The 19,781-nt window shown below is 34.5% G+C and overlaps 1 protein-coding gene across 2 annotated transcripts in view; it reads right to left on the reverse strand.

Moving 5' to 3' along the window:
- Positions 1–518: 518 nt before the first annotated feature.
- Positions 519–19,781, reverse strand: part of GLMN (glomulin, FKBP associated protein) — a 42,636-nt gene continuing 23,373 nt past the window's right edge. The window contains exons 14-19 of one of the 2 annotated variants that reach the window (XM_027114325.1): positions 18,953–19,037; positions 15,995–16,101; positions 15,142–15,205; positions 2,307–2,418; positions 1,429–1,511; positions 519–1,322 (exon numbers count right to left, since the gene is read on the reverse strand). In XM_027114325.1, coding sequence (XP_026970126.1) covers positions 1,212–1,322; positions 1,429–1,511; positions 2,307–2,418; positions 15,142–15,205; positions 15,995–16,101; positions 18,953–19,037 — 562 coding nt within the window. In that variant the 3' untranslated portion in view covers positions 519–1,211. The remainder of the gene's footprint in view (positions 1,323–1,428; positions 1,512–2,306; positions 2,419–15,141; positions 15,206–15,994; positions 16,102–18,952; positions 19,038–19,781) is intronic. The other variant, XR_003434350.1, reaches the window with a different exon arrangement.

Genomic DNA, 19,781 nt, shown 5'->3' on the forward strand with positions numbered 1-19,781 from the left:
GTTGGGCAACCGTCTGCCAATGCAGGGTACGCAGGTTCAATCCCTGGTCCAGGAGGATCCCACATGCCACGGAGCAACTAAGCCCGTGCGCCACAACTACTGAGACTGCACGCCACAACTACTGAAGCCCGCACGCCCTAGAGCCCATACGCCACAAGTACTGAGCCCACACACCACAAATACTGAAGCCTGTGCGCTCTAGGGCCCACGTGTCGCAACTGCTGAGCTCACGTGCCGCAACTGCTGAGCTCGCGTGCTGCAACTACTGAAGCTTGTGTGCACCCAGACCCTGTGCTCTGCAACAAGAGAAGCCACCACAATGAGAAGCCCACACATCGCAACGAAGAGCAGCCCCCACTCCCTGCAACTAGAGAAAGCCCATGCGCAGCAATGAAGACCCAATGCAGCCAAAAAAATTGCAGTATCTGCAAAATGCAATAAAAAATGAGGTATATAAAAAAAAGTTCAGAAAAAATTGGTACATATAAAACTCAGATGCAGTTTCTTAATGATACAAATTAAGTTGGATGAACAAATATTTAATTGCAAATAAATATACAGCATTTTCTAATTAGTCCTTTAGGTTAAAGGAAAAGTCATATGTACTTTTTTATAATACAAGCCAGCCAGTATTTCTAAAATTAATCTTCACAGATGCTTTCACATTGTAACTACTGCTGGAGAGCTGGTGATTGATAGGACTCTGCCCCCTAAGACTCCTGAGGCAGGGAAAAAGAAGGAAATTAAGAGAAGTAGTCAGCTGGTCCAAACTCAAAATTTCTCTCTAAGCTCTCTTAGCTCTTAGTGGTGTGATAGCCAGTTTGATACTAGGAGTTCTAAAATGTAACACAGCATCTAACTGGAACATAAAGTGTATCAGTATTTTTATAAACTCACTACAACTGTATGAATGAATAAAGGCAATTCCAGTACATTTTATGAAGTCATAATATAAAATTATTGATTTGTATTGGATTTTCAATAGTAGTATTTAAAATACACATGGGCATTATTTACCATGTAGATATCTTTTTAAAACCAAACAATACTACTGATCCATAATGTGTCATTGCTGAAACGGATAAATGAGAAAAGCTACATTTATTTTCTATCAGTGTGTTCTACAGAAAAGCTTTTATAAAGGTATTAAATAAACATAATGGAAAATATAGTATATTTCTAGTTTTTATTTAGGGGATGGAGCTTTCACTTTATCCCATATTTTCCTCAGAGGTAGACTTTGTTTTTATTTCAATGAGTTCTTCTACTCGAGCCAGAACACTTTCAATCAAATCAAATGTGAAAAGAGCTGAATGTAGGACCTGCAATACCAAGAAAAATTAGTGTTATTAAGGCTGCCTTTAAAGCAAAACAAAGCAAAAAGAAAAGACTTCAGCTGTATGTAGCTTAGGAAAATTTCGTATCTACCTTAAGCTGCATTTCAGGAGGCATATTCGGGATCTCTTCTCTACCTACAGTTATAGAACAAAGATCTTTAGACTTCTGGACTTCTGTAAGAGAAAAAAAAAATCGTGTCACACTTAATCATTAAAACAACTCTCAGATTTCAATAATAAATTTATAAGCTACTTTAATCATTTACTAATTTAAAAAATGCCAGTTATTTGCGTAAATTAAGCCTTAGTGTTTACTAGCTCAGGATATGCTAAAATCAAGCTATGAACAAACAAAAATATTAAAATTCTGCAACATGTGAATAAATGTTTAGGTGAATAGTATTTTGGCATGTACAGGATGAATGAAAATTTTAAAACTTTTTTCTTCAATATAAAATCAGAAATATACCTGTCACACTAAAAATGACAAAATTTTTAGTAATGCCTACAGAAATACCACCATAGTGAAATGGAAAAGACCACAAGATTATTATAATAGAATTGCTGACTTTAAAAAGTAATTCCGGATCTAAGATTCTTTTTCATAATTTGTACTGAGTAGAGGGTGAAGTGGGGGATGGACCCCACAATACTAAAGGAAGTACAATGACATCCAAACAGAAATACTTGTGATACAATTAGATTCTTAATCAGACCTTGAGGTTTGAAACCAGAATATGCTTCAGTTTGGTTTAAATCTTTGTTAACCCAATTTCAGTGTTAACTGGCATACAGATTTGCCAAGAAACATTTTAATTATAAATAAAATGACTTAGCTATCACAGTTCCCTGTTTGCTCTAAGTTAGACAAGTACAAGATAAAGTTCTTTATTTTGAATATAAATGACAGTTCAAAAAAATATGACTAATTTTTAGACCTAACTGAAAATGAAACTTCACATTACCAACCTTGGCTATTTTTAATTTCTGCTTCATAATGTGCTTTTGACATATTAAGACCTGTATGGAGTGGCTTTAAGAAATTATTCTCAATCTTTTCGAGTTCTGTCCATAATCCAGTCTGTTCGGAAGAATTAATGAAACAATTAGTTATTTGGTTCAAGATGTATTGATTGCCTACTAGTATTAAACATGTGCTGACAGCTGGAGAAAACAGAAATGAGTAAGACATGATCCTTGCCTTTCAAGGTAGAGTTGACTGTTTAATAATACATTCATTACTATATCTAGTTATTTTATCTAAATACCAGTCAAAACAAAAATGAACTTGTTCATACACTCATTACTGTGCCATTTGGATAGCTCCTGGTTTTGAGATCTGCAACTTAGAAGTTTTATCCATGAGAAAATTATTTGAAAATAATCCACACGGTCTGAGACATCTCTCTTTTATTTTTATAAACCATCCCCACAATGACTCTACCTTATAAGTCCCTTCAACTCTTTATCTTTCAAATGATATTCCTGTCACATATCTAGTTCCAGGGGATTCTTCTTCTCTATTGATGGAAACTTTTCTAACACAAAGCTGATACAGACTTTCTTGGGGACCAATATACATGGAGATTTTACCTACCTAGGACAGCTTAGGGTTATTTTGTCATTTGTATTAGAGGTTTTTATTCCAAGAGCATTTCCTCCTATAGTACTACAGGAAGGGAATCATAAAGTCTTAATTAAAAAAAAAAAAAGAAAAGAAGGAAGACAAAGAAAATTCATTGGTATTGCTAAGTTTCCAGGTACTTATTACAAAGGAAAGTACCTTAGGCAAAAAAGGGAAACTTAGGAATCCAGTTATCCTTAACTAGAACTGGATCACATGACAATCTATTTTGTAATGAACTTATTTTGATCCAGGTAGTATATAACATTTAACACATATAGCCCTCCAAAATAAAATCTACACGTCTGTGTTGAATAATTTATAATTTCACTGTCACATATATCCTTTTAATTTAAATCTGTCCTTTCTCATTATTCCTATATTGCTAGGAAAAGTGGAGTTCTTGAGAGGAACTATCAAGAATCCAAAACCTCAAAAATATGCATACTTTTTCACTCAGAATCTATGAACTTAATCTGGGGAAGAATTAAATATGTATGTTATAATGATTCCACTGAAGAGATGTTTATAAAAATATGTTTAAGTAGTGAAAAGTTGTAAGTAATGACAATTTTTCACAACAGGAGCAGGGTAGGTAAATTGTATATCCACACAATGGAAAACTACACAGTCGTTAAAATAGTGTTCTTCAATACATATTGGTGAGTGGAAAAAAGGTTACAGCATGACTCATATAATATGATCTTTTTTAAAAAAGAAGTATGTACAGATTTGCTGGTATAAAGCCTAAAAGGGCATACACTATAATGTCAAAAATAAATGGTGAGATTTTGATTATTACTTTTTGCTTATTTATCCTGATTTTTAAACAATGAACTGTTTTAATTGTATACTTTAAAAAACATTTTTTAGTGTTTTTAAACTTCCATTGAAATTTTAAGTTTTCTTGTCCTCACATGGAAACGTGGGTTATGCATTAGTACAGCAGAAACTTCAACCAGTAGTCACACAGGATGTCAAGTATGTTACTCTACCACACGCACCCACTGCTCTCATTTCTCTTGTGTTCCTCCCTCTCTCTCCAGCATTTTCTTTACCTTTCTCTATCCCGCCCCCACTTTTTTAAACGTTGTTTCCCTTTACCTCTAAGCTTAAAAGTAGAACCCACTACTACTGGCCAATATCACGGATGGCTTTCAAGGCTACAGAGGTTACTGATGACCCTCTACAGATTAAAACACATTCAGACATAAAGAATATAGAGAAAACACCTTTTTACTCACACCTAGCTTTGTCAAATGTAAACATCCTACCGTATTTACTTTACAAAATACATTAGATATGGTTGAAGCCCTCTTTATCCAAGAGAAAGCCATTAACTAAGCTATGTAACATTTTCTAACACTTGAGGTTTTAGTATTCTTAATTTATACAATATATCACAGTTTTTCATGTTTAAAACTTATACAAATGATATCACAGTGTACATATCCTGCGTTAGCTCCCTTTTGTTCAATCCTGTTTTTGAGGGTTATTTATGTTATAGCTCTAATCCTTTCATTTTAATTGGTATATAGGCATCCCATTATACTATACCTTTTATCCTGTTACTAGTTTTTTTAGTACTTCAAACAATGCTCCCTGAAATTGCTGCATATGTTTTCCTATTCACATGGAATAAAAGTTTTTCTAGGGTAGCGTTTTTCAAAATATTTTTACCATGGCCCACAGTAAGAAATATAATTTACATCACAACTCACATTTATTTATATAGTTGAAACAAAAGTTTCACAGAATGTCCTTTCTATTTATAACATCAAATATAGCCTGGTCCTTTCCTTTTTATATATTATTTTTTAATGTCTGGTGTATTAAGGTATCATTTACATACAGTAAAATAAACATTTTTTAGCTGTACAGTTCTGAGTTTTGACAAAGATATATAGTTGTATAACCACCACCACTATAGTTTCATGACCCCAGAAGTTTCCTTGTGCCCTTTGTAGTCAGTTTTCTTCCCCCACCCCCAGAGAATCACTGGTCTGATTTTTGTTTATATAATTTTTGCCTTTTCCAGAATGTCATATAAATGGAATCACTACTGTGTAACTCTTTATAGTACAGTGATATTGTGATTTATAATAAGTATATACTGTATTTGGTCTCTATCCTGTTCCTGGCAAAGAGCTCCTAAAACTCTTGAATTTCCTAAGAACAGTAACACTGTTTTTTGTTATTTATAACAAGCCCTTTCAGCCATGAATATGACTTTTGGAAAGCCCCTAATAAGAATGGGGGCTGGTTGCCAGAGGAATCAACCATGTGATTAAAGGGTTCCAACTTTCAGCTCCTCTCACCACAAACTCCTGGTAGGAGAGAGGGGCTGGAGACTGAGCTCAGTCACCAATGGCCAGTGAATTAATGAATCATGCCTATGTAAAGAAGCCTCCATAAAAACTCAGAAGGATGGTGTTCAGAGAGCTTCTGGGTTGGTGAACACGTAGAGGTGCTGGGACAGTAGTTTAGGAGAGGGCATGAAAACTCAGCACTCCTTCCCTCATACCTTGCCTTATGCATCTCTTCCATCTGGCTATTCCTGAATTACATCCTTCTATAATAAACCGGTAATCTAGTAAGTAAAATGTTTTCTTGAAGTTCTGTGAACAGCTTTAGCAAATTAATCGAACCTGAGGAAGGGGTCATGGGAACCTCTGACTGACAGCCAGTCTGTCAGCATCACAGATCAATACCTGGACTTATGATTGGTAACGGAAGGGGGATAATGTTGTGGGACCGAGCCCTTAGCCTGTGTAATCTGATGCTATCTCCAGGTAGAGTGTCAGAAGGGGACTGAATTGTAGGACGTCTACTTGGTGTCAAAAAAAATTGCTTGCTATGGGAAAATCACTACACATTTGGTGACCAGAAGTGTAAAAAATGAAGTGAAGTACTGAGAGTAGAGCAGAAACACCGGAATGTTTTTCCTCTACAGGTAAAACTGACAAAATTATTCTAAAATTCATATGGAGAAGCAAAGGATCTAGAACAGCCAAAAATTTTTTTAAAGAAAAAAGTTGGTAGACTCACACTACTTGAGTGTAAGACTTACTATAAAGCTACAGTAATTAAGATAGTATGGTACTAGTGAAAGAAGATACATAGGTCAATGGAACAGAACAGAATACAAAAGTATATACCCACACTTATATGATCAACTGATTTTTGACAAAGGTGCCAAGACAATTCAAGTTAAGTACAGCCTTTTCAACCAATAGAGCTGGAGTTGAAACAAAACCTTAACTCATACTTCTTCACCATATAAAAAATTTACTTGAAGTGGATCATAAACATAAATATAAAATCTAAAACTATAAAACTTCTATTAGAAAATTTGTGACCTTAGGTTAAGCAAAGATTTCTTAGAACCCAAAAAAGCATAAATCATTTAAAAGAACAAAACTGATACTTCATCAGAATTTAAAATTTCTGCTCTTTGAAAAATTCTATTAAGATAATGAAAATACAAGCCACAGACTGGAAGAAAATAGTTACAAAAACCAAACCTAATAAAGGACTTATATCCAGAATACAGGAAAAAGTTTCCTTTGAAAAAAGTTGGTCTAAGTTGAAAAAATTTTCTTTTACTCCTACTTAGTAATAGAAATTATTTGAAATCTTATTCCCAAAATGATAAATTTAATGTCTTATATTCATTCTTTGGTGTAAATGAATAACTAAGCTTCACTAATTAATTTTCTTCAGCCAACGGGTTTAACCTAACTACTGATTCAGGATTTTTAAAAGGAAATGTATCTTTTATCAAACATTTTTCTTGAATGTTTTAAATTTCTCCTTTAGAAAGTAATGATTAAAAGTTTACAACAGAGAAATGAGATGTAACAATAAATCTAATTTTATATTCAGACTGAATTCATTAATAAATTCTATTCAGTAATGTCAGAAACATATATTAGTTAAAGCAATTACATTTAAGCCTTCCTTCTATAACAGTAATGTCTTCTACAACCGACAGATAAGTTTAACATACTGAAATATATAATCATGTCTTCCTGCGGTTTCAGATTTCATTTCTTAGGCATGCCAGAAAATCAGACACATGTCAATTTTGCCACTCAATATTATCTTTGAAAATATCTGCCACATAAGATTGCTTTCCAACTAGAAAAACATGAATATTATTCCTGAGTTCTTATGCCCTACTTAGAACTTTCCATAGGAACAATAAATGAATTTTGATATGATACAATGGTCATGCTTAGCTCTAATCACTGAAAAAAGTTTCAAGAGTTTGGTTAATCAGTGAACCTTTAAAATTAACAATTTTCACCACTTTTACAAGATATTTATAATATCCAGAGGGATTTCCTTGGATACCAAAGCTTTCCAAAAAAAAATACACTGACTTCAAACAACTTTGGTAGTGCTTCTGACAATTTAAAAAGATAATTGCCCATAGTTCTGTTACTTGTCATTCCTGTAAAAAATTTTCTACTTTAAGTTTTAATGACCCACAGTGTTTCCAATTCAGTAAATGTAGGTAATCTTTAGGTGTGTGTAAGGTTGAGCTGAAACAATACAACATCATATTGTTTTGCAAATACCAGCTATCAATTTAAGTGTTGCACAATTTATAATAAGTCTCATCAAGAAGCATCATAACCTTTGCATACATGTTTTGCAATATAGATTTGATAAAACATCACATTACCATTAAAACATACTTCTAAATAAATAAATAGACACAAACACTGTATATGCTGGGAAAATAATCTTTCCAGGTCCAAATGAGCCATTTTCTCATTTGCCAAATAACACGCAATTATATACGCTGATAATAAGGTTTCTTTTCTACCTCTACAGAGACTAAAAGAATGTTGGTAACTTTTCATCTTTCAAAACATTAGGGGGCCTCATTCACAAGTTCAGCATGTTGTTTCTAGCTGTCTCTAATTTTGAAGGTTTTAAGCTTTCATTTGCAAGAAAAATTATACTTTAGACTATCATTTTCATTGGGTATTTACTTTTGATGAAACTATCTTAAGTAGTCTTAGCTTTAAAGTCTTACACTCATTTTCTTTCTTTTTAGAATGTGGCTCAAATTAAGGCTAAGTTTACTAATTATAGAGTCAATACTTTTTTGAATATTGTCACTCTTTAGTTTCAGATACAGTTGAATGTGAACATGTTTCTGTATTTTTCACTTATTTTTGTTATTGTCATGAATTTGAAAAAAATATATCTCCCTCAATAAAAGTTCATTCTGAAAATACAGATTAAAATAATTTGCTTGTAAAACTTCACAATTTTACCGACAGCAGGTACAATTTATTTCCCAATTAACTACATACTGTTACTATAAAGTTAAACTGTACAGTATCATAGCCTTTCTGCTAACTGACCACTAAATACATCATAAGAGATATTGGTAAGCAAAATGCATCTTATTCCTAGCCAATCTGTCATATCCCCTCCACTTTCAAACACCGTTCATTGCAATTGACCACAAAATTTGCTGCAATAACCATAACTCTTACTAAGAATCTGTGCAAGCAACCTGATGTTTCAATTATATTCTATTTCATTTTGTAAAAATTGCCAGTCTGAACCACTAAATTGATTTAATGACTCTAATATGCTTGGTTATGACCAGCAATTTGAAGAACACTGCTCTAATTATATAGCTTAGGAGAGAAGTTGCTGAGTTAAGAGTATTTATTCTTCAACTCCACTGGATAATGCCAAATTGCCCAAAAAGGATTATCCGCTTTGTTTCATCACTGTGCTGGATCCTAACCTATGCTACCCACCTTTTTTAACATTCGCCATTTTGATGGATGTGCAGTGGTATCTTACTGCAGTTTTAAGTTACACTTCCATAAACACTAGTGATACTGGGAATCTTGTCTTGTGGTTATTGGCCATTTGGGTTTCCTCTTCTGTGAGCTGCCTTACAATGTGTGTATATCCTTTACCTATTTTGCTGATTTGTGGTCTTTTTCTTCTTGCTTTGTAGTTATTTTTTTGATACTAACTATTGGATGGAGAAAGGAAGACATTTTTTTTCTTTTTGTGGCTTTTTCTATTTGTACACATTTTCTTTTCTTGAATAGGTTTTAGTTTCAATGTTATTATCAATCTACTTTTTTGTGGTTAGTGCTTTTTTACTTAAGAAACCCTTAGGTCACACAGATCTTCTCTTATAATGTGTTCTAAAAATTTCTAAGTCCATTTTCAATGTTAAGTCTTTAATCTGTTTGGAATTTTGTTTTGTATATGTGAAATAGGCATCTAACCCCCCCTTCCCCATACATATGACAAATTACCCAGCATCATCTATTGAAGAGTCCTATTCTTTCCTTCCAATTTGTAATGGCATCTCCATTTCAGACAGGAAGTTCAGTGCAATGGTGTAATTAAGAATGTTAGCTCTTGGAGATTTTCCAAGTCCAAAAACTGGCTCCTTCACTAGCTACGTGACTTTGAGCAAGTTCTACTTACCCTCACTATGCCTCAATTTCCTCATACCTTCCTCATACTAAAAAGTAATACCTTGCAGGAGGATTAAATGAGTTAATACGTGCTTAAAGCACAACTTGGCAAATGGTTCTTAATAAATATAAGCTACCATTAGCAGCAGCATCATATATATCTATTATATATATTTTCCACAGATATCTATTTTTAGATTCTCTACTGTTTTCTACTAGTCAATCTATCCAGTCCCATGGCAATACTACTCTAAACTACTGTGGCTTTATAATAAATTATGATATCTGGCAAGGCAAGTTCCTGTCCACACACCTTGCTCCTCAAAGGTGCTCGGCCCTTAACTGTTCCATATGAAACTTATAATCAATCATCAAATTCCATTTTAAAAAACTAATGGGAGTTTTTAATTATACTGAATTTTTAGATTAATTTGAGAACTGACAACTTTAAGACACCAAATCTTTCCATCCACATACGTATTCAAATCTCTACTTATATATTTTTTATATCTCTCTATAAAGTATTATAATTTTCCTCAAAAAGTTTTATACATATTTTTACATGTTTTCCTAAGTATCTCATATTTTTGTTGCAATTAAAATAAAACTATTTTCTGGTTGACTAAGAATTTTTATCACGATTATGTATTGAATGTATCAAATGCTTTTTTTTTTCCTGTAACTATGTATTTCCTCTACTTTAACCTATGAATTACATTACCTCGCATTACTAGAATAAAACCAACTTAGTCCAATGACTTAAAAAAATTTTTTTTGCTAGATCTGGTTTGGTAATATTAGTATCTATATTCATAAGTGAGATGAGCCTGTAACTTTACTTCAGCATACTATCCTAGTCTGTTTTGGTATTAAGGTTATATCTTACTAAACAGATGCATAACATTAAGCACAACTATTCTTTTTCTAGTCTTTTGAACATTTTATATAAGACTTGAGTATCTGTTTCTTGAAATTATGGTAAAAATTATCTGACCTTGTGATTTCTCTTAGTAGATTGTGGCAGTTTTGTTAGATTATATTTTCTAACAAATTCTATTTTATTGAAGTTTCCAAATTTACTGGTATGTTTTCATGTAATTTTCTTCCTGTTTTTCAATCTGTGCTGTATTTATACTTCCTTTTTAATTAACATATTATGTCTTCATGCATTTTAAAAATCAATCTAAACAAGTATGTATCAAGAATTTTTACAAATCGAATTATATAAGATACCCAGCTGATTTTGATTAGGACCATATGCTGAGAAACAATAATCTAGAATGACCCTGTCCAATGCCAAGAAGGCACTGAATTTTTAATTAAACATTTTAAAAAAATAAAATTTAAATAGTCACATGTGGCTACTGTCTATTGGACAGTGTAACACTAGGAGGTCTTTATTAAGACTTTAGTTGTTCTTAATGGCAATAATTTAATACACAGACCATAATCTAAAACTTACAATAAGGTAATAAAATGTGCCAAAATTAGGCTAAAGAAAATTTGTGCACATTCTGTTCAGCATAATTCCACAAATTTTTCATGTGATGAACAACAGTAATATTTTTAGAAGCATGTAGGAGTGAAGAAGCTATGGAAATAAGAATATTTTCTCTCTCCTACATTAAGATTACTAGATCTTTAAAAAAAAAAAAAAAACACTACGAAGAAAATCATCTTTTTTTTTTTTTGCGGTACGCGGGCCTCTCATTGCAGAGCACAGGCTCCGGACACACAGGCTCAGCGGCCATGACTCACGGGCCCAGCAGCTCCGCGGCATGTGGGACCCTGGACCCGGGCACGAACCCGCGTCCCCTGCATCGGCAGGTGGACTCTCAACCACTGCGCCACCAGGGAAGCCCATAAAATCATCTTAACATTTGTTTTATCTTCAGTGTCTAGAAAGTAACAAGATGTTAAAAAATAGTACTAAGGATAAAAATTTGAAATGTTCACAAATGATTACTTTAAAATTTTATACCCAAGTAACTCACTGGTGGAGTAGTTCTGAGATCTTTTCAGTTCTAGAGCTTAACTATACATTTCAAATTTCACTGCAGCCTCTCTCACAAAAGAGAGAACGCAGTTTTATACCACAATGAAATTTATTGCCAGAACAGACAGGGACCTTGCAAAGGACACAGTCAACCATGATAATGAAGAAATAAAAAGAAGGAAATGAATAAGACCCAGTTTTCCCTTTTCTAATTTGTGTATCACTTCTTATTTATGAAGTAATATTGTAGAACTTCTATCACTTGTAATATTAAGGAATGTGCATAACCTTAAGTCATTTGGATCTGCAAATAACACACAAGGGATATGTTTTAATCTTGGAGAAAGAAACAATTTAAATGAGAACGTAAAATGTGGATTATATAGAACTATAAGTATGTGTTTGTATGCCAGATATTTGTTGTGTTTTCCTAAATGAAAAGCATATGTGCATACATTACATAATTCAATTTTTAAAAATTCCTGATACATACTTCTGGCCTTTACAATCTTCCATTGCTTCCCTTGACCCTGCTCCCATTCTACATATTACAATCACAAATTATTTAGGAAAAGAATAGGTAAGCAGGTGGACAGGAAAGGATATGAGCAGATGGGACAGAAGGTGAGGGATAAATTATTATGGCCTATGTATCAGAATAAATTACTATAATTAAACAATTAACACTTACTTAAAGATACCTACCAAATAGTAGGGAACACTAGGTCTAAAAATTAAGTTGGTTTTATCAGTACAGATAGATGGAGGTTCAAGGTCCAAGAAGTTCTGTCAAACTGAAGTGTGGGAGAAAGTGCCTTCAACTTATGCAAAGAGATTAAGAGACATGAAATAGTAAGGTAAGGAGGGGAATGATTTATGAAAAGAATAAGTCAGTTGACAGTAACCCAATATAGCAGGGAAAGAAATGGATTATTATTCAATTATGAATCATTTTTTGTATTTTAATGATTCTGTTCTTATTTAATTTTTCTATACACCTTTCTGATGGCTTTTCAGCTTTTCATCTGACTAGTTACCACCTCAGCACACTTAACTGCTCAAAAATAGGTACTGGTAGGAATCCTTTTGAATAAAACTACCCACAATTCAGCATCACTAGAGTATCATTTTGTTTCTCCTTTAATCACAATTTCTAAAACTCAGAAGGCTCTTATTTTTTGATTAACCACAGCAGACAGATTTGCCTCTCATTTATATACATGACCTACTGTGACTGCACTTGGAAGAAATGCTTCCATGATGAACAAGCTGCCTCAAAGATGTTAGGTTGCCATCTTGGACTGATTTTTTGGCCAATTTCCTTGGTATGATAATTCTTACAGTAACTTGCATGGCAATACTATGGAATATTTGATCCCTAAGAAAAAATTTTAAAAACCATTAAATAAGAAAGCAATCTTATAAGCTGGTTGTATCCTTTTCTTCACTGTACAATGTTCAAGCCAAATAAATGTGAGGCATTATCTGTGGATATCATAGTAGACATTGCACAATGCTAAAACGCTTTGCCTTCCCTCTCTAGGCAGAGGCCCGTTTGCTGCCCCTGTAGTACACTGTGCTCACTCTTAATCAAAAAGATTCAAAAAGATTCATTTTCGTCCTGTCAGGCAAATCAGATCATTTCTAGGTATGGCTTCATCCTGATGAAAGTAAAAACTCACACCATACTCTAAGGACATCTTCCTGAAGCCTCAGGGCTTCCACTGCCACTGAATTTACTTGTTATCTTTCTCTTTTTATCACAAAAAAGGAGTCAGGATTTAGTTTGTGATTCAAAGGTTCTGGTCACTGCCTGGGGTCATAGCTATTTCTGCCACTTACTAGGTATATGCCCTTGTGCAAGTTAAAGATCCTTCCTGTGCTAACACTGTCTATGAAAAATTAAAACTAAAGAGCACTTATAGCATAGTGAAGAATAAATGATAGGGTTTCCCTGGTGGCGCAGTGGTTGAGAGTCCGCCCGCAGCTGCAGGGGACACGGGTTCGTGCCACAGTCCGAGAAGAACCCATATGCCGCAGAGAGGCTGGGCCCGTGAGCCATGGCCGCTGAGCCTGCGTGTTTGGAGCCTATGCTCCACAACGGGAGAGGCCACAACAGTGAGAGGCCTGAGTACCGTGGGGGGGGGTGGGGAGAATAAATGATAGCACCTGGCCAGAATAGAGCTGCCAGCTGCCACTGGCAGGGGCTAGGGATGGGTGTGGAATGATGACGTCAGAATTAACTGAGAGGAAAAAAGGGAACTTTTTGTGATGATAGTAATGTTCTATATTTGGTAAGGATTTGGATAACAGATCTAAGCATTTGTTAAACCTCAGTGAATGTACAATTAAAATTTGGGCATTTCATTTTATGTAAACTTAACTCAAAGAAAAACTATAGACAAATATTTAACTCTTCTTAATGAAATACATGCTGAAATATTTACGGTAAAGTATGCTGATGTTTGCAGTTTACCTTGAAATGCATCAAAAAATAAGAGACTAATGGATGGATAGAGGGTGGAGAGATGGATAAGTGATAAAAGCAGAGTAAAATGTTAACGGTAGAATCTTGGTGGTGGGTAAATCAGTGATCATTGTAAAATTCTTTCAACTTGGCTTTATGTTTGAGGGAAGGAAACTACTACTTTTTCCATAAACTTTTGATCCCAAATTATGATTTACTTAAATTAAAAAAGAAAAAAAAAACCCTCTGGCATTCTTATATAAAAATCAATTACTTGCGTTTCATTTATTACTTTCTAAAAAGTTTAACCACGCATGTAATCCAGGTAGTTACAGTTAATAAGATGACACATACACAAAAAGCAACTATTAGAATAAAGTAGGTAGAGACTTCCCTGGTGGCACAGTGGTTAAGAATCGGCCTGCCAATGCAGGGGACACGGGTTTGAACCCTGGTCCAGGAAGATCCCACATGCCGCGGAGCAACTAAGCCCATGCGCCACAACTACTGAGCCTGTACTCTAGAGCCCGAGAGCCACAACTACTGAAGCCCGAGCACCTACAACCTGTACTCCACAACAAGAGAAGCCCGCCTGCCCACTCTCCGCAATTAGAGAAAGCCCAAGCGCAGCAACGAAGACCAAATGCAGCCAAAAAAAAAAATAGAGTAGGTAGAAAGAGAAGATAAAAAGCAAATGTAATTTTACTGTATGATAAATCTCCCTCAAATAGTTTTCTATTTATTGAATACCTCTAATGGTGCACTATTTTAAAAAATTTCAACTGCCTACACATTATTCAAAAGGTGCTGTTAATGGATTTAGTGCTGAAAATGCTTCAATTTGTCATTTCTGATGAGGGGATATCAAATGATCAGATGATTTTATTTTATATAGCTCAGACTTAAATCATGAGCAATAGATGGCGGTTAATGAACAAGATACGCAAATATATGTTGAGTTTCAAAAGGTTAGTTAAGTTAGGAGCTGCAACTTATCTACCTAACAAGGTTAAGCAATGTTTATAGCAAGAGAGCAGAGGTACAACAGGAAAAGAAAAGGGAAAGCTGGATGTGGGGTGGTAAGCGCTCCTGGGAATTAACTTCAAGTTGAAAGAATAATTGTTGGCACTTGTCGGAGCTTTACAGCTGGGTAAAATATTAATTATGGCTTAAGTAGGTATTGATAAGAAAATACAAAATGCTCCTTATGCATTTGAATAATAGTTTTTTTCAAAAAATTCACTTACTTGATTGTCATTTTCATTATCTTTGATAACCAAATACCTCAGTAAGTTTAATGAAGCCATTATCCTGTTAATTAAAAATATATAATTTGTTACATACAGTACAGTTTCATATAATCAACAATTTCAATGAATAAAGGTAAGTTAAAACCTTGGGTATATTTCCACAATTATGTTTGCCATTAGAAGCTTCTCCCTTTAAAATACCTTATCAGCAAATGACAAGGTGGCCAAGTGGTTGAGGCGATGGACTGCTAAAATATCTTATCACACATCTCACCCCCTTAACATAACGTATTACTTTTGTTCTCCAAGTTCACAAAATATAATTGTGCAAATTACTATTTGTTTTTCCCCCAAGGGAGACTTGTTATCTTTAATGTTCGAGAGTACTGTCTTTTGTTTCCTGAATTTTAAGATTCCTTTGAAAAATGCTTACAACCATTTCTCAACGTTCATTCGAGTATACTGAAAGTAAAATTACATGTTGTATATGAAAAAAATTGATGTGTGTCCTCGAAATAAAATCCAAATGTATAAGCCTTTTATAAGTTATATACACGAAATTCTTAGTGTTTAGTCACCAGTGCTATAGTCCCAAATCTCTATGAGCTAGGTACATCAAAGGTACAAAATCATACTGTTAGTCATAGTTCTGGAAAGGAGAATTTTTGATTTTGTTTTTATATAATATCTAATTACTTAAATATATGAAAATCTTTATGTAATTTGATGAACTAACCATTGATTATAAAATCACAGAAAAATACGTTTTATTTTCGTTTAGGTTCCCAAAGCAGGGGTTTCACATTTTATTCTGAATTTACTACGTGAACCTTAGTAATGGTCACCTCACCTATCTGAGTTTTGCAGTAGATCTGTTTCAGCACCCTCTGGGAGAAAAAGTACCAAATCTAGAAGGGAAATCAGCTGCGGTCCTGTAAACCATTTGTTATATGTTCTCTGAGAAGCAAAAGAAAAATTGAGAAAGGCTTTAAATAATAGGTTGTTAGATATATGTGTTTTTCTAATACCTTGATACTACAAAAATAAGCTATTACACATTTAAAATATATATTTTTAACTTTAATTTCCATTCTTTCATTCACTATTTCTGGACACCTAGAACAAACTCTGCTAGTTTGAAAGCACTGGTGTGCTCTTTCTCTGTTCTCTATATGGAATTACTGAATATTCACAAATAGACTTGAGTTTCCATTAACATTTCACAAGTATACAGCAAAACAAAAAAGTCATATTATCAGTTTTAAAAATTAATACAATTTAAATCTATAGTTAACAAATTTCAAAATCCAGGTTTTTAAAAAAGAGTAGAAATGGAGAAAAAAATATACCGGCATACCTCATTTTACTGCACTTCCCTTTACTGCATTTTTTACATATTGAAGGTTTATGGCAACTCTGTGTCAAGCAACTCTATCAGCACCATTTTTCCAACAGCATTTACTCACTTCACATCTGTGTCACATTTTGATAATTCTCAAAATTTTCAAACTTTCATTAATATATATTTGTCATGGTGATCTGTAATCAGTGATCTCTGATGTTACAATCGTTAACTCCTTTGGGGCACCATGAACCACGCTCATATAAGACGATGAACTTAATCAAAACGTGCTGTGTGTGTGTTCCAACTGCTCCAATGACTGGCCATTCCCCCATCTCTCTCCTTCTCCTCGGGCCTCCCTATTCCCTGAGACACAACAATATTGAAATTAGGCCAATTAATAACCCTACAAAGTATTCAAGTGAAAGGAAGAGTCATATATGTCTCATTTATCAAAAGCTAGAAATGATTAAGCTTAGTGAGGAAGCATGTCGAAGGCCGAGATAGGCCTCTTGTGCCAAACAGTTAAGCCAAGCTGTGAAGGCAAAGGAAAAGTTCTTGAAGGAAATTAAAAGTGCTGCTCCAGTGAACACATGAATGATAAGAAAGTGAAACAGCCTTATTGCTGATACGGAGACAGTTTTAGTGGTCTGGATAGAAGATCAAACCAGCCACAACAGTCTATTAAGCCAAAACGTAATCCAGAGCAAGGTCCTAACTCTTCAATTTTATGAAGGCTAAGAGAGGTGAGAAAGCTGCAGAAGAAATGCTTGAAGCTAGCAGAGGTTGGTTCTTGAGATTTAAGGAAAGCAGCCATCTCCAGAACATAAAAGTGCAAGGTGAAGCAGCAAGTGCTGACATAGAAGCTGCAGTAAGTTATCCAGAAAATCTAGCTAAGGTAATTAATGAAGGTAGCTATACTAACCAAAAGACTTTCAATGTAGATGAAAACAGTCTTACACTGAAACAAGATGCCATCTAGGCTTTCACAGCTAGAGGAGAAAATTCCTGACTTCAAAGCTTCAAAGGACAGGCTGACTCTCAGAGTAATACAGCTGGTGGCTTGAAGTTGAAGCCAATGCTTAAACTTTACCATTCCAAAAATTCTAGGGCCTGTAAGAATCATGCCAAATCTACTCTGCCTGTGCTATATAAATGGAACAACAAAACCTTGATGACAGCGCATATGTTTATAACATGGTTTACTGAATATCTTAACCCTACTGTTGAGACCTACTGCTCAGAAAAAAAGACTACTTTCAAAATATTACTGCTCACTGACAATGTACCTCATCCCCCAAAAGCTCTAATGGAGATGTAAAATGAGATTAATGTTGTCTCCACGCCTGCCAACACAGTATCCATTCTGCAGCCCATGGAAAAAGGAGTAATTTCAATTTCAACTTTAAAGTCTTATTCTTTAAGAAATACATTTCATAAAGCTATAGCTGCCATAGACAGTGATTCATCTGATGGATCTGCACAGAGCAAATTGAAAACCTTCCGGAATCATTCCTGATTCATGGGGAAAAGGTCAAAATATCAACCTTCACAGGAGTTTGGAAGAAGTTGATTCCAACCCTCAAAGATGACTAGGAAGAGTTCAAGACTTCAGTGGAGGAAGTAACTACAAATGTGGTGGAAATAGCAAGAGAACTAGAATTAGAAGTGGAGCCTGAAGATGTGACTGAATTGCTGCAATCTCAATGATAAAATCTGAACGGATGAAGAGTTGCTTCTCATGGGTGGGCAAAGAAAATTGTTTCTTGACACGGAATGGACTCCTGGTGAAGATGCTATGAAGACTGTTGAAATAACAACAAAGGATTTAGAATATTACATAAACTTAGTTGATACAGCGGTGGCAGAGTTTGAAAGGATTGACTCCAATTTTCAAAGAAGTTCTACTGTAGGTAAAATGCTGTCAAACAACATTGCATGTCACACAGAAATCATTCATGAAAGGAAGAGTCAATCTGTGTGGCAATCTTCATTGTTGTCTCATGTTAAGAAATTGCCTCAGACATCCCAACCTTCAGCAACCACCGCCTTGATCAGTCAGCTGCCGTCAACATTGAGGCAAGACCCTCCACCAGCAAAAAGATTACAAGTCACTGAAAGCTCAGATGATGGTTAGCATTTTTTAGAAATAAAGTATTGTAAAATTAAGGTATGTACATTGTTTTTTATAGATATAATATTGCACTTAACAGACTAAAATATAGTGTAATTAAGTTTGATATGCACTGGGGAAACCAAAAAATTTGTGTGACTTGCTTTACTGAGAATTTTGCTTTATCATGGTGGTCTGGAACTAAACCCACACTATCTCTGAGGTATGCCTGTACCCTAATACTAGAGATATAAAACGTCCACAGAGCAAAATTCCACATTAATAAATTCCACAAATGAATAAATATATCCTACAAAATAAATTGATAAATGACACCTTAGTTATGCTCTTACCTTTAATGACATGTCAATTTGATTTTTGATATTTTGAATAATAAAGGCCTCCACACCTGAGTGATTACTTGTATTCAATAAGCACCTTTAAAGCAAAATTACAATACATTTGAAATTATCTAGGCTGCATTATAATTAAATGATAATGAAAGTTTTACAAATTCAAATGGGGCATGTGCTATTTCTAGGAATATAAAAACCAGTGCATACAATTAGCAAGGTGATCAACCAATTACAAAGTCACCTATTATGATTTCTGCCCTCACTAACTGGCAAATTCTATTTTAACTGGGTCTTTCTGACACGAAATTTCTATTAAACCAAATTTGAATCTTTTTATGCATATAGTTGCAATGATTTAACATGGCAAGGATGGTCACTAGTGTAATAGCCTAAAAACTCCCCAAAGTATTCCCTGTTAGACTAGTCTGGTTAGACTAACTTAATTGCAAAGAAAGGAAACTCAGTAATGAGCTTAAGAAGAAGGGGGAGATTTTGGGGTAGGAATACAGGTAGATCAGAATAGGAAGCTGGCAGAAGACATAAGCATCAAACTGAGGTTTCATAAACCTGCTATGACTCTATCAATAGAAATGAAAAAAAGATAAAATCAAGAGTGCTAGTATTGGCCAATCCCAAAGAACACTCCTTAGCACTCTGACATTGCCCCAATTTGGTTTTAACTCATTTTTATTACCTAGGTATCAACAAACTAAGGTCTGCAGGCCAAATCCAGCCTACTGCCTGTTTTGTTTTATTGGAACACACTTACCCCCACTACAAAGTTGAGCAGCTGCAACAGAGACCGTGTGGCCCACAAAGACTATAC

The sequence above is a fragment of the Aethalodelphis obliquidens genome, unplaced genomic scaffold (genome assembly GCF_003676395.1).
Source record: "Aethalodelphis obliquidens isolate GAN/ISIS:26980383/991018 unplaced genomic scaffold, ASM367639v1 scaffold13, whole genome shotgun sequence".
NCBI lineage: Eukaryota > Metazoa > Chordata > Mammalia > Artiodactyla > Delphinidae > Aethalodelphis > Aethalodelphis obliquidens.